Below are 13,357 nucleotides of genomic sequence, written 5' to 3'. Positions count from 1 at the left end.
AACACACTCCGCTCAATTTTAAAAGCGTAAAAATGGGATTAAAAAAGAGACTACTCAATTTTTTAGGAGCTCAAACACAAATCACTTATGGGGTGAAGACTAAAAGACTTAACTTAAGCTGGATGTTGGGTACACTCCTATAATATTTAAGTAGTGGGTCTTGGCATTTCTCATAAGTGAAGCAAAAATAAGAAGATAAACTAAATAAATACTAGAGGAAAATAATTTTAACCAGAAGGAGGCGACTATGCAACACTCATACTTCCAAATGAATCAAAAATATTGTTAACCAAGGTATTCTTCATGAACAAGGGCCGACGAATCAGCCGAGACCAGTGTCCACGCACTGGTCTTCTCGGGGATGAAACACCATGCTGCAAGGCTTGCAGCTCCTCTCCTCTGAGACCACTAAACTCCCTTGATGGTGGAAGAAAACCACCAAGACCTCCAGGGACTGATGGCACAGTCTTGACAGAGAGACGCACGCTCTCATTTCTCGGCGAGGATGACGGTGAGGAGACAAGGCGAAACTTTTGAGGACGGGAATTCAATGCCCCTTCCCTCTCTTTTCTTTCTTATTTATACTTAGGTTGATCACATATTACATATCAGCCCATGGGCCCACCACAATCCCACTCAACCCATTAAGCTATGTATATAATACACCATACAACAAGCATAAGTTATACCTAATATACATTCCAAAATATCATAACATCCCCCCTCAAATTGATGTTGGTGAATCAACCAACAACAATTTGCCAACTAGAAAATTATGCTGTGGATGAGACAATGCTTTGGTGAAGATAGCAACTACTTGAAGATTCGAAAAAACATATAGAAGAGATATTACCCGGCGCTCCAAAGTGTCGTGGATATAGTGACAGTCCACCTCAATGTGCTTGGTGCGATCATGGAAAACAGGGTTGGCCGCAATCTGAATCGCACTCGTATTATCCACATGAAGTGGTGTAGCGAGGTCTAAGGAAACTGGAGTTCAGTAAGAAGGCCGCATAACCAAATGACTTCAGAACATGTAGTAGACATGGTGTGATACTTAGCCTCGGTGGATGACTTGGACACCCAGTCCTGTTTCTTACATTTTCAAGAAATCAGCGCATCCCCTAAAAACTTACACCAGCCTGTAGTAGATCGACGAGTATTTGGGCATCCAACCCAATCTGCATCACTGTAGGCAACCAATCATAGTGCAGAGCCTGTAGGAAAGAATAACCCACGAGTAGGAGAACCATGCAGAGAGCAGATGATGCGTCGAACCGCTGCAAGATGAAGGTGCTAATGAGATGACATAAACTGACTAACCTGATGCACAACATAGGAGATGTCCGAGTGAGTAGAAGTCAAGTATATGAGACTCCCAACCAGTCGCCGATAGATAGTAGGATCATCAAAAAGAGTCCCTTCATCTTTCCTGTATTTGACATTGACCTCCATAGGAGTAGCAATTGAAGATGTGTCATCCAATCCAGCTAGAGAAATAAGATCTTGAGTATACTTATGCTGGTTTAAGAAAATACCATTGGGACGGTGATGTACCTCCAGCCCTAAGAAGTATGTGAGGTATCCAAAGTCCTTCATATGAAAGGTGGCATGCAACACTTGTTGAAGCTTGGAAATCAGGCCCGAGTTAGTGCCAATAATGATGATGTCATCCACATAAACGAAGAGAATGACCATGCCTACGACAGACTTATGATAAAATAGAGATGAAGCATATTGACTATGTGTAAACTTATGAAGAATAAGTGTACTACGAAACTTCTTAAACAAAGCCCGATGAGCTTTCTTCAGCCCATACAGCGGATGACGTAGCTTGCAACCATGACCAGGAGATGAAGTAGTCATACCCGAGGGGAGCGCCATGTAAACATCTTCTTGTAGGTCACCATGTAGAAAGGCATTTTTCACATCTATCTGATGCAGTGGCCTGGATTGGGAGGCTGCAATGGATAATATAGTGTGGACGGTGGTCATCTTGGCAACTGAAGCAAATGTCTCCTCATAATCAATCCCATATTCCTGCTTATTTCCTAGGGTCACAAGGTGGGCTTTGTATCTATCCAATGATCCATCTAAACGCAGCTTGACAGAAAATACCCACCTACTCTCAAGAGGCCGAATGGCAGGTGGGCAAGTCACAATGTCCTAAGTGTGATTGTCCTCCAGTGCTTGCAGTTCTGTTTGCATTGGCTGTTGCCAACTCTCATGTGCCATAGCATGTTTGTAGCAAGAGGGAATGGAAATAGAGGATAAGGTAGCCACAAGTGATACAGGGGAGGGGAAACCATACCTATCAGGAGGGCAAGATGGACGAGTAGATCAGCGAAGGGTGATGGGGGCAGGAGCAGAGAGATGAACAGGGGCAAGCGCCATGTTGGAATCGGAAGGGGGCAGCGAGGAAGTGGGATGAGACTCATCAAAGCTCGGCAGACTAGACGGGGATGCAGATGGAAGTGTAATGTGAGATGGAAAGAAATATTGGTTTTCAAAGAAGACCACATTCCGAGAAACACGGACTCAACGGGCTTGGGGATCATAGCAAACATACCCTTGTTGAGAAATGGCATATCCAAGAAACGCACACATCACTGATTGGGCGGTGAGTTTATGTCGTTCATGATCTGGGAAATGCACAAAATAAACACAACTGAACGTCTGAAAATCAGTGTATGATGGAGAATAACCAAATAACCTAACAAATGGAGAGACATGCTACAAGGTAGGCGAGGGCAGACAGTTGATTAAATAAACTGAGGTAGAGAGTGCCTGACACCAAAAACGGGGAGGAACAAATGACTCAAGAAGTAAGGCGCGGACCATATAAAGAAGGTGACGATTTTTCCACTCAGCAACCCCATTTTTTTGGGGTGTTGAAGGACAAGAACGTTGAGAGATAATGTGTTATGCCCGATTTCAGATCAACCATAGGATGATTTCTTTCAGCGTGGGGAGGAAGGGGTAAGCGTTGAAGGAGGCTCAACCTTGGACCTCAAATGGAGAATCCGACCTGTTTAATTCTAATTTTCTCAATGCTTACTTTCTTCATTCATCTCATGTCCATATATAGGGAGTTAAGGAAAACATGCCAAAGGCCATAACTTCAACAAATTATCAATAAACCCTTAATGAATAAAAATTGCAAATAAACCCCTAATGAGTCCATAACATCACTCCCCTCTTGGAGAACGAGCTTGCCCTCAAGCTCGAATGTAGAATGGCCTGTTTGTACAAAAGTAGAGCAACCTAGCAGAGTAGCAAATTTTTTATTTTATTTTTATTTTTTTAAGCATCCTAAACTCTTCACCGTCTCAGAGCCCAGAAAAATATCATCGTCACCATTGACAAAATTTTGAGGATAATTATACTGTGAAAACATGCTCAGTAACTTGTCAACTAAATCATGTGCCTGTATTGCATGGGGGCCACATATGGATCTCCCAGATGCATCTGATCTTGCATAGATAAGGAGAAGAGCTTCAGCTACATCTCGAATGTGGCCAGATGTTGTGTTTTTTTCCATACTCCAAAGCTTCACTTGCAGCTGCTGTTTTTGCAAGGCAATACCAGTTCCCAGTTGTTCTGCAGTATACTTTGTTTGACCAACAAGTCTCATTCTTGATTTTATCCTTTGGCCACGTTGTTGTCATAGGAACAGCAAAGGGAGATGAAACAACAATAACCTGTCCACAGGTGCCTCAATTAAGGCCTTAGGTACATTGAGGGTACCAGTCACAGTAGGCTCAATTAAGGCCTTAGGTACATTGAGGGTACCAGTCACAGTAGGCTCAATTAAGTCAATCTCTGGATTGGGGACAATACCCGGAGGGAATGGACTTGCAACATAGAAGACTCCAACACATCCTGCATTAGCCACACCAAGAGAGACATAAGCCAACAATTCGGCCCAAGAGAGTTGAAGATTTTCAGGGGCATGATCCAATTTCTTCAAATGAGTAGCTTCAGTGTTGGACTCTACTTCAATCATAATAATTGAATCACTGAGATAATCCTTGGGAGGAATTCCGGCTTCACAAGTAGACGAAGAAGTGGACAAGCCAGGGCGCTCACTGCCCAGCATGGAAAAGTTTTTTTCTTGCTGTATTTCTTTTTCAACTTTTTCAAGATAGTTTGGATCATCAAACCATAGGTCAAGGAGTTCTTTTAAGTTCCTCAAAGGATATAGGCTCTTCTAGCTGTAATACGTCATAAAAACGAAATAGTAATTCCCATGCCTTAATAACATCACTAGCTAACTTTGGTGGAAGCCTGCTGCTCAAAGGTCGACAAGGAGGAGGAACTCTCGGTTCATTAAACAAATCCTCATTGCGTTGCTTCTTAGATTTTCTGAGCAAGTCATCACTGTGGGACCCTAAATAAGTCCTCCTCATATAATACTGGCAACAAGAGTGGGCCTCAAGAAGTTGTTCTATTATATTTGGAACAAATTCCACATCCAATCCAAATCTATCGTGGTCTAACCTTTTTGCAATAGCTCCACATGTCATTGCAAGCTCACTCTCACTATGAATTCCAAGAGAAGTACATATACCAGTAGTAGAACTGCAAAATTTAGTCAGTAGGTCAACACTGCCGTCAGCTCTAGGGTGAGTTCCATCCAAACCGTGCTTACAGAGAACATGAAAGCTACCTAACTTTCTATAAACTTCAGAACAAGCATTAACAATAGGCAAAATGTACTCTACTGGTCCCATATCCTCACAGATTGCTGTATTTGTAGCATGGGAAGGGGTGTTGGTGTTCGTATCATACATCTCATCATCCCAGTCTATAAATGTTGCATATAAACTCGTCACAGAATTGAGAGAAACCTTGATAGAAAGTGGAATCATGATTGAACACAAAGGCTCAAACCAAAGAGGTATGACTAGTAATTCATACCATGGCTGTCGAGCATTATTAGTTACTGGGTGAGGAACCACACTATCTTTTAACATCTTGTTAAACAAGCCAATAGGAAATTCAAAGTAATCCACTCTAAACAACCCAGGGATCAAACTAGTGTAAGTTCGAACGTTAGGACAAACACCTCTATTTCTCATGTCAATGAGCTGATCACGTGCTTCCTTAAGACGACCAACATTGCAAAGACCATGAAGGAAACACAAATAAGTAACAGAGTTTGGCTGAGAACCTACCTTGACCATTCTATCAAAAACTAGAGATGCCGAATCGAAGCTGCCATTTTGACAATGCGTCACGATTGCGTGGATGAGGGTGCCCCACTGGATTGCCGAGAAGGAGATTGAAACTGATAGCTGTTGGCCAGAATCCAATTCCCCCTGAAAATTTTTTCTGAGCCACACCCACCCAATTTGGAAGTTGGGTTCCCTCGGTTCGGCCGAGAGGGGGATTGCGAGTGGGAGGTGATGGTCAAAAGTCACATCCCACCGGACAAGTTTCCGATGGCGCTTCCTCATTTTCCGGTGGACTCTTGTTTCTACTGGTGCTGGTAGATTGTCGGAGACAAAGGAGGGAGGGCCAAATTGATTTTTCGTGACTGAGGCAGATGGGAAGACTTCCGTCTACTATGCGGGAAGATGTGCTACTGGCCGTGAGAAGGGGATTTTGGAGGTCGAACCCAAATCAGCCTGTATCGATGGCATTTGGGCAAAAATATCTTCCGATTTCCCAAAATCTGGGTCACCGCTTTTTTATTTCGGGAGTTCGGAAAGCTTTTTCGAGTTTGCTATCCTTTGGACTGGAAGCGTCCGTTGTGCAGGAAGAGGAATGGCTTCCCGTGAGACAGGGGTGGGGAAAAACCCCTCCGGTGTGTGTGATTTGGGGTCGCCATCGTCTGGTATCGAAATTTGGGGGAGCTTTTCCATGACCAAGAGCTCCCGAATTGGCATTTTGGCCGACGAAGGTTGTGCTGGGCGCAGAGGAGCCCTAGGTGGGGGCGGGGTTTGATGGCGCAGAAGTGGTGGGGCTGGGGGCGGGCGGGAATGGTGGTGCTCGGTTAGAAGAGTGGAATTGCCCGGTGGCGTCTGACCACGACCCATTTCCTCATCCAGTAGCCATTTGATCCGCTGTAATATGTCCTTCATGGCGTACATGTCCATCTTGATTTCCTCCATGGCCATATGCTGTTTCTCCATAACTGGATGCTGTTCCACCAAATATTGACGCAAATCCTCCCAGGAAAACGAATTGCCATGGGTGATCCGCTCTGATACCAAGTTGTTATGCCCCATTTTGGATCAACCACATGACGATTTCTTCCAGCGTGGGGAGGAAGGGATTGAGCCTTGAAGGAGGCTCGACCTTGGTCCTCAAAGGGAGAATCCAACCTAGACCTTTGAGGGAGAATCCGACCTATTTAATTCTAATTTTCTGAATGCTTACTTTCTTCATTTATCTCATTTCCCTATATAGGGAGTTAGGGAAAACATGCCAAAGGCCATAAGTTCAAAAAATTACAAATAAACCCCTAATGAATAGAAATTGAAAATAAACCCCTAATGAATAGAAATTACAAATTTTACCCTTATGAGTCCATAACATAATGCCTTTTCTCTGAAGAAAATCCCGGCTCAGTGGACATGTACTTGCCTCCAGAGTCAGAACCCAATACTTTAATATGAGCAACGAATTGCGTTTCTAGAAGCGCAAGAAACTTTTTAAAGACGACAAAAACTTCAGATTTAGCTCATAAGAAGTAGACCTAGGTAAATCGACTAAAATCATCAATAAATGTAACGAAGTACTTATATTGCGCATGGGAGACAACATGAGCAATGCCCCATACATCACTATGAATAATATCAAAATAGTGTGAGGCATGCGTGGCATGATGAGGAAACAGTAAAACCTTACTTTTGGCAAGTTTGCATGATGAACATTCAAAACAGTATCAAGAGGTGCATTTTTTACTGTCTAATAAACCAGATTTAAGCAATTTACGAAAAACAACTGAGTTTGGGTGACCTAAACGTCTATGCCACATCTTAGGGCCAGAGCCAATAACATTACATGCATAAAAAGGTACAAGAGTACGTGGAATGATGGTGGAGAGAAAGACTTTAAGAGGAAAAAACCTTCCCACTTGAGGCCCCTTCATGATCACCTTCCCCGATGCTTGATCCTACACAACACAACTAGAGCGAGAGAACTGAACATTACAATTTTTATCAACCAGTTGACCAACAGACAGAAGGTTTGTCAATAGGTCAGAAGACATGAAGACATCAGATACGGAGGGGGAGAGGTCACCAACAGCATTGATAGGCAGAGAGCTGCCATTAGCAGTGTTGGTGTGCAGGTTTCCATCATACTTTTTGACATTATAGAGAGATACAACATTGTTGGTCATATGGTTAGAAGCACCAGAATCAAAATACCATGGCTGAGGAGAGATTTTCTGCTTACCTGAGAGACCAAAAGTAGAAAAGGCATATATGATCATCTGTTGTACCATTTTAGGGGTAAGTAGGGTTGAACTTGCAGGTGCTGGAGGAACATGAACGGTAGTAGCTGGCACGATAGTTGGTAATGCTGCAGAACTAGAAGTATTAGTGGAGGAATGATAAGTTGTATTCTTTTTCTTTTCATGGTGAGTAGGGCAAGCTGCGATGAGATGGCCCAACTTCTTGCAGTAGTTACAAGATTTCTTGGGGCATTCCCAAGCAAAGTGACCATAGGCCTTGCAATGGAAGCACTAAACAGAACTCATGTCCCGGTCCTTATTTTTTCCTTGTGCAGCATAGGCCACATGAGCAGATATATCAGCCTGGACTCGATGTTCCATATCGGCCTGAGTAGCAATGCGTTGCTCCTCCCTAAGGAGTTCACTCAAACAGGCATCCAGAGACAGCACTGGATGTTGATTCATCAGATGTGATCGAGCAATCTCAAATTCTGGATGAAGCTTCATCAAGAACTGATCCCTCTTACTAGTTTCATGTACTGCTTGCACTGCTAAGAGAGCAGCAACTGGGATGCTCTCATAAACAATATCAGTATAGTTAGCCCACAGATTTTGAAACCCCGAGAAATATTCTTCAATGGAACTGCCTCCTTGCTTGAAATTTGCCAATTCATATTCGACTTGAAACCGTCGGGCCGTGCTGTTTTGATGATAAACCTTGTGGAGGTAATCCCACATTTCTGCAGCAGTTTTGTAAGGCCTCAGATTAAGGACAAGATGAGAACCAGAATTAATATGGTGTAGTTTTAAAGGAGTCTTACAGAAGAGTCTCTATTTAAAAGTGTTTTAGTTATGTGAGTCTTCTATTTATGTTGAGTTATTTAATTATGCTAGGACTTATCTTTAAGTGTTAGAGTTTGGGTGTAATTGTAGTTTAATTGTAATTGGATTCTACTATTTTTCTCTATTATAAATAGGGGTTCATGTATTCAGATTACATCAAATCAATGAAGTTTTTCTCTTTTTCATAAGCTCAACAATTCAAAAATGCATTTCTTAGATTTCTAGATAGAGAGCCAACTTATGATTGTTTGCCAAGTCTTGATAAATGGGAAACAGTTGAAATGGTGTGTGAGATTCTAGAAGTTTTTAGTGCAGTCACTAATGTTGGAAGACACCTCAAGTGGAATTAAGGTAAAAACCTGATCCACATTAAGGAGGTGGCACAAAGGGTAATATATTGATCTTCCCTTAATGAAGGCACAAATGTGTACTTATGTATGATGATGTATGTCTACTTATGTCTTTTCCTTTTGAAAGCTTGTAGTCCTAAGGGCATTGTAGTCATTGTAACCTTCCTTCATAATCTATAAATAGAGGCTCAAGGTAAGGGTAGATCATTAAGTCTCCCCTCTTCTCTCAAATTCGTCATATCCTTTCTCTCTTCTCCCAAGCTCTGTGGTCGTCTCTCTTTTTCTCTCTTTTCATCTTTCTTCCTCTCCTTTCTTATCGTCTTCTTCTGCCTCTCCTCTTTCCCATCCTCTACTCGAGGACCTCATAATGGGATCCTAAATCCAACAACTAATATCATTTTCTAGGAGTGACTACCCTACTTCTAATTTGTAACTTAAAGAGGTACATAGGGTAAAAGAAATTTTGAATTTTCATTCTATGAATGGAAAAGTTTTTTATTTGGACAATGGTTAGTAGAATGAAAGAGAAATTTGAAAAGTACTAGGGTAAATACAATTTGTTGATGGCTATTGCTTTAGTTTTGGATCCAAGGATCAAATTAAGATTGATCAAAATATGTTTTCCAGAGATATATTCTTAGGTGGAAGCTAGAATGAATTTATTCGACAGACCTTACCTGAGATTTATGATGAATATGTATCCATATATAATATGGAGATTAGTAATGAAGAGACTATTTCAAATTAGTTAAATTTAAGACACTTATATTTAACAATTATCTTTTACATTAATAAATATTTTATGAACAACAAAAAAATTATATAAAAAATGTTTAGGGTTAAACCTATAATCTAAACTCCATTACTAAATTGGGGCGTTTTAAGTCTTTAAATGTTCTCTTATGGATAGATCAGCCTCTCACACATCCACTCTCTCAAACCTTAAAGCCTTTCTCGCCCTTTACGAAGTGCTGCTCTTCGTTTCCGCGCAGTCTCTCGTCTCGCAAACCCTAAGCCCAACGTCGGTTTTGCGAGCGGAGGTCGATCTCGGACATCAACCATGAAGGTTCCATCTCTCTCAACCTCGAAATGTATCGTCTTTGATCTTTCCTCTGTTATTTTTCTCTAACTTACCTGCTACTCTTCCTTCTGTCTCAGTTCAATGTCGCTAATCCGACGACCGGTTGCCAGAAGAAGCTTGAAGTCGACGACGAGCAGAAGCTGTATAGTTTTAAGCCTTCCCTTTTCATCCCTTAGAACTGTTTGTGGATTAATTGGTTGGCCTTCTGGTATCTGAAATTTATCTGAGTTCTGAAACTGGGGCACTGGAACTAGCATAGGATTTGAACTTGCCGGAAGGGCATGGTTGAAGGGTATTATTGGAGAAATGTGTCGTTCTATTCTTGTTAGACTTTGTTGTGATAGTTAATAAGTTCTGAGTTGGCGTACTGAAGGACTGAATTTACGATTTATCTTCTCTGTTTGAAGTTGTGGACGAAACTTTTTTGTACTTTTTTATTGCTGATGTCTTAGAGATTATAGTTTCAGTTAGACATCTATTTTGAAGTGAGTTGATTTGCCATGGTGTTTAGTTTGTATTGCAGTTGAAACCTTATAGACTTTCTATGAGTAGTTGTACTAGGTTTTGATCTACAGGAATTTCAGTTGCGGGGTTTTATTATTCTGGAATTTGTAGATGAATGCTGTGTAGTTGACTTACTCATGCTTACTTAAGCAAAAGTGTAGCTTTGGTTTTTGAAATATGATATATTCTTGCCGTTGTAAACATAAATCTCAAGTTACGATTTTTATATGCTAATGAATAATTGGTACAGAAAGTTATATTTTATTTGTATATTTAATTCGTCTTGTATATTCATTTCTATTTATCTTTGATCAGGCGAGCTTTTTATGACAAAAGAATATCGCAGGAAGTTAGTGGTGATGCTCTTGGTGAGGTATAGTGATGCTCCCTAAGCACTTTTACTAAGTTGCGGATGTCCATTCATGAAATGGATGTGGTTTAGATGCTGCAAATGAGTGTACTCCATTCCAATGAGGAGTCGAAACACAGAAGATTCGTGGATGCATGTTCTGCAGGCTTTTAATATGGTGTTGTTGACTACTTTTAACTGCAGGAGTTCAAGGGATATGTTTTTAAGATCATGGGTGGTTGTGACAAGCAGGGTTTTCCAATGAAACAGGGAGTGTTGACCCCTGGCCGTGTCCGTTTGCTGTTGCACAGAGGTTTTATTCTGATCTTTTTTTGTAATTTTTTAATTCGAAGAATTTTATTATATTCAAACTTCTTTTTGGAACAGGCACTCCATGTTTTCGTGGTTATGGAAGGCGCAATGGAGAGCGTCGAAGAAAATCTGTCAGGGGTTGTATTGTTAGCCCCGACCTCTCAGTCCTGAATTTGGTTATTGTGAAGAAGGGTATGTTTCCCAATGTAAGCGATTTACTTGTTGTGAGTAATCATGAGTGATACTCTTGTTCCATCTATTCAATTTGATTAGGATGGGATGTTCTTTTGTAGCTTGTTAATGTTGGTAGATATTCTGGAGGGAGGGGTTGTATTGTTAGCCCCGACCTCTCAGTCCTGAATTTGGTTATTGTGAAGAAGGGTATGTTTCCCAATGTAAGCGATTTACTTGTTGTGAGTAATCATGAGTGATACTCTTGTTCCATCTATTCAATTTGATTAGGATGGGATGTTCTTTTGTAGCTTGTTAATGTTGGTAGATATTCTGGAGGGAGGGAAACTGATTAAGATGTTGGGTATCTATGATATTTAGTGTTGTTGAACATGAGTCCGTGTCTCAATCCATAGTTGTTGACAAGCTAGTTATGTATAAATAATGATTGAGCGAATTGGAAGAGAATATTGTTGTCTAGTTGATGCTCATGATGTTCTTTACCAGTTAGGATGATGATGAATTTAGTGGAGAGAGCTCACTCTGTTCACATAAAAGTATCTGTATTCTTGACTGAGAATTATGTTTGATGCTCTTATCATATTTGCTCTGTTTGGAACAGGTGAGAGAGATCTTCCTGGCCTAACAGACATTGAGAAGCCAAGAATGAGGGGGCCAAAGAGGGCCTCCAAGATCCGCAAGCTTTTCAACCTCTCTAAGGAGGATGATGTGCGGAAATATGTCAACACATACAGGCGTACATTCACTACGAAATCTGGTAAACATCATTTGACTATTGCAATTCTTGAGTGCACCAAATTCTACTTCTTTTACCCCCATGAACCTTGTATGATCATTCTGTTTGATTGTGCTATTTTTTTAACCATTCTGGCGATGACATTTGCAGGGAAGACAGGCAGCAAGGCTCCTAAGATTCAGAGGCTCGTGACCCCCTTGACATTGCAGAGGAAGCGTGCTAGAATTGCTGAGAAGAAGACAAAGATCGCCAAGGCCAAGGCCGATGCTGCAGAGTACCAAAAGCTGTTGGCCACCAGATTGAAGGAGCAACGGGAGCGCAGGAGCGAGAGCTTGGCCAAGAAGAGGTCTCGCCTTTCTACTGCTTCAAAGCCATCTGTTGCAGCAGCCTGAGGTCTTTGTCTATGCTTGCTTGTGTTTGATTTTCTGAATGTTTAGGAATTTATACTACCAGCAATTGCATGTTAGTTATGTTATTAAACATTAGGCAGAGCATTTTCGTTCAATGATATCTTATTTTATTTGGAGATATACCCGGTAAAGGGTTTTTTGACATAAATATGATTAGTATCAGCTTTTTTGGCCTGGCTCTCTTCCTGACCGCCTATATCAAGTTGTTTTGACGGGCAGATTATTAGCTTTAGGGGGGGGGGGGACGAGTTCACTTTCATCTTCATCTTTATTTCAATCATCTACATGAACTTCATCTTTGAAATGGGTGTTAGTGTGGACGAGTTCATGTCCACTGGAAAACAGTTTTTAGTGTTAGTCTCCCAAATGAGAAAAACGTGGAAAATAAGAGAATTAATAACTTATAATAATATATTTAATTAAAATATAATACTTAAACATTAAATTAGGTAAAATAAACATTATTACTACATGAATAACTAATTTAATGTGTAACTAAAGTATTCTAATTAATTGAATTATATATTATATTAGTTAATAATTATTGTTTATTGTACATTAATACAATATTTATGTGAGCAAATTAACTGTGCACATGATTAATAAAAAAATATTAAAAATAACATAAACGAATATAATACATTTAGTTATTAATTGATTGATAATATATGGTATTCTTTAACAAAAAAAAAAGTCATGATTAAACATGAAAAATCTATCAAATGCTAACTTTAACATTATATATTTTTACATATTATTAATTAATAATATTTTTTCATGTAACCATATTCATTTAATTGTCCACATCCATACTCATCCACCATATTCATCCATGCAATATATTAACACAACAATCATATAAAATAAAATATTAACTATACAAATAAGTCTTTCAACGTCATAATTCAAATATCTTACCTAATATATAACAATATTCCAAAAGAAGATGGTGTATTTAAAATGCATTACAAATAGTTTGTTGCACAATATTTAAACCACTTGACCAGCTCTTCCACTGTCATCTCCGTAAACATGACTTCTTACTTGGCGAATCCAACCATACAAGAGCGTGAAACTTCAAGTCTATAGACAAGTCCAGGATTTCCCTGAGGGTTTTGACCCAATCTTTTTCAATATCTCCTCACCACATGGCAAAATCATTCTACAACACTTAA

At 40.2% G+C, this 13,357-nt stretch overlaps 1 protein-coding gene across 1 annotated transcript; it reads left to right on the top strand.

Annotated features, from left to right (window-relative positions):
- The first annotated feature begins 9,524 nt into the window (after positions 1–9,524).
- On the top strand, positions 9,525–12,356 carry LOC137948050 (small ribosomal subunit protein eS6-like). The gene is made up of 7 exons (XM_068793972.1): positions 9,525–9,664; positions 9,757–9,821; positions 10,499–10,556; positions 10,737–10,845; positions 10,920–11,036; positions 11,638–11,793; positions 11,923–12,356. Exons 1-7 carry the CDS (start codon positions 9,659–9,661, stop codon positions 12,162–12,164), a joined length of 753 nt encoding a protein of 250 aa, XP_068650073.1. The 5' UTR covers positions 9,525–9,658; the 3' UTR covers positions 12,165–12,356.
- The last annotated feature ends 1,001 nt before the right edge of the window (positions 12,357–13,357 follow it).

This window comes from Aristolochia californica, unplaced genomic scaffold, assembly GCF_029961685.1.
Source record: "Aristolochia californica isolate CCGP_79_NKW_82.1479 unplaced genomic scaffold, dmAriCali1.0.hap1 SCAF_13, whole genome shotgun sequence".
Classification (NCBI taxonomy): Eukaryota; Viridiplantae; Streptophyta; class Magnoliopsida; order Piperales; family Aristolochiaceae; genus Aristolochia; species Aristolochia californica.
Note: the sequence above shows the minus strand (reverse complement) of the source record. Positions and strands in the feature narration are given on the sequence as shown.

Coding starts and splice junctions, on each gene's coding strand:
- LOC137948050 (XM_068793972.1), top strand. Junction 10,846..10,919: donor CCGTTTGCTGTTGCACAGAG/GTTTTATTCTGA, acceptor TTTTTGGAACAG/GCACTCCATGTTTTCGTGGT. Junction 11,794..11,922: donor TACATTCACTACGAAATCTG/GTAAACATCATT, acceptor TGACATTTGCAG/GGAAGACAGGCAGCAAGGCT.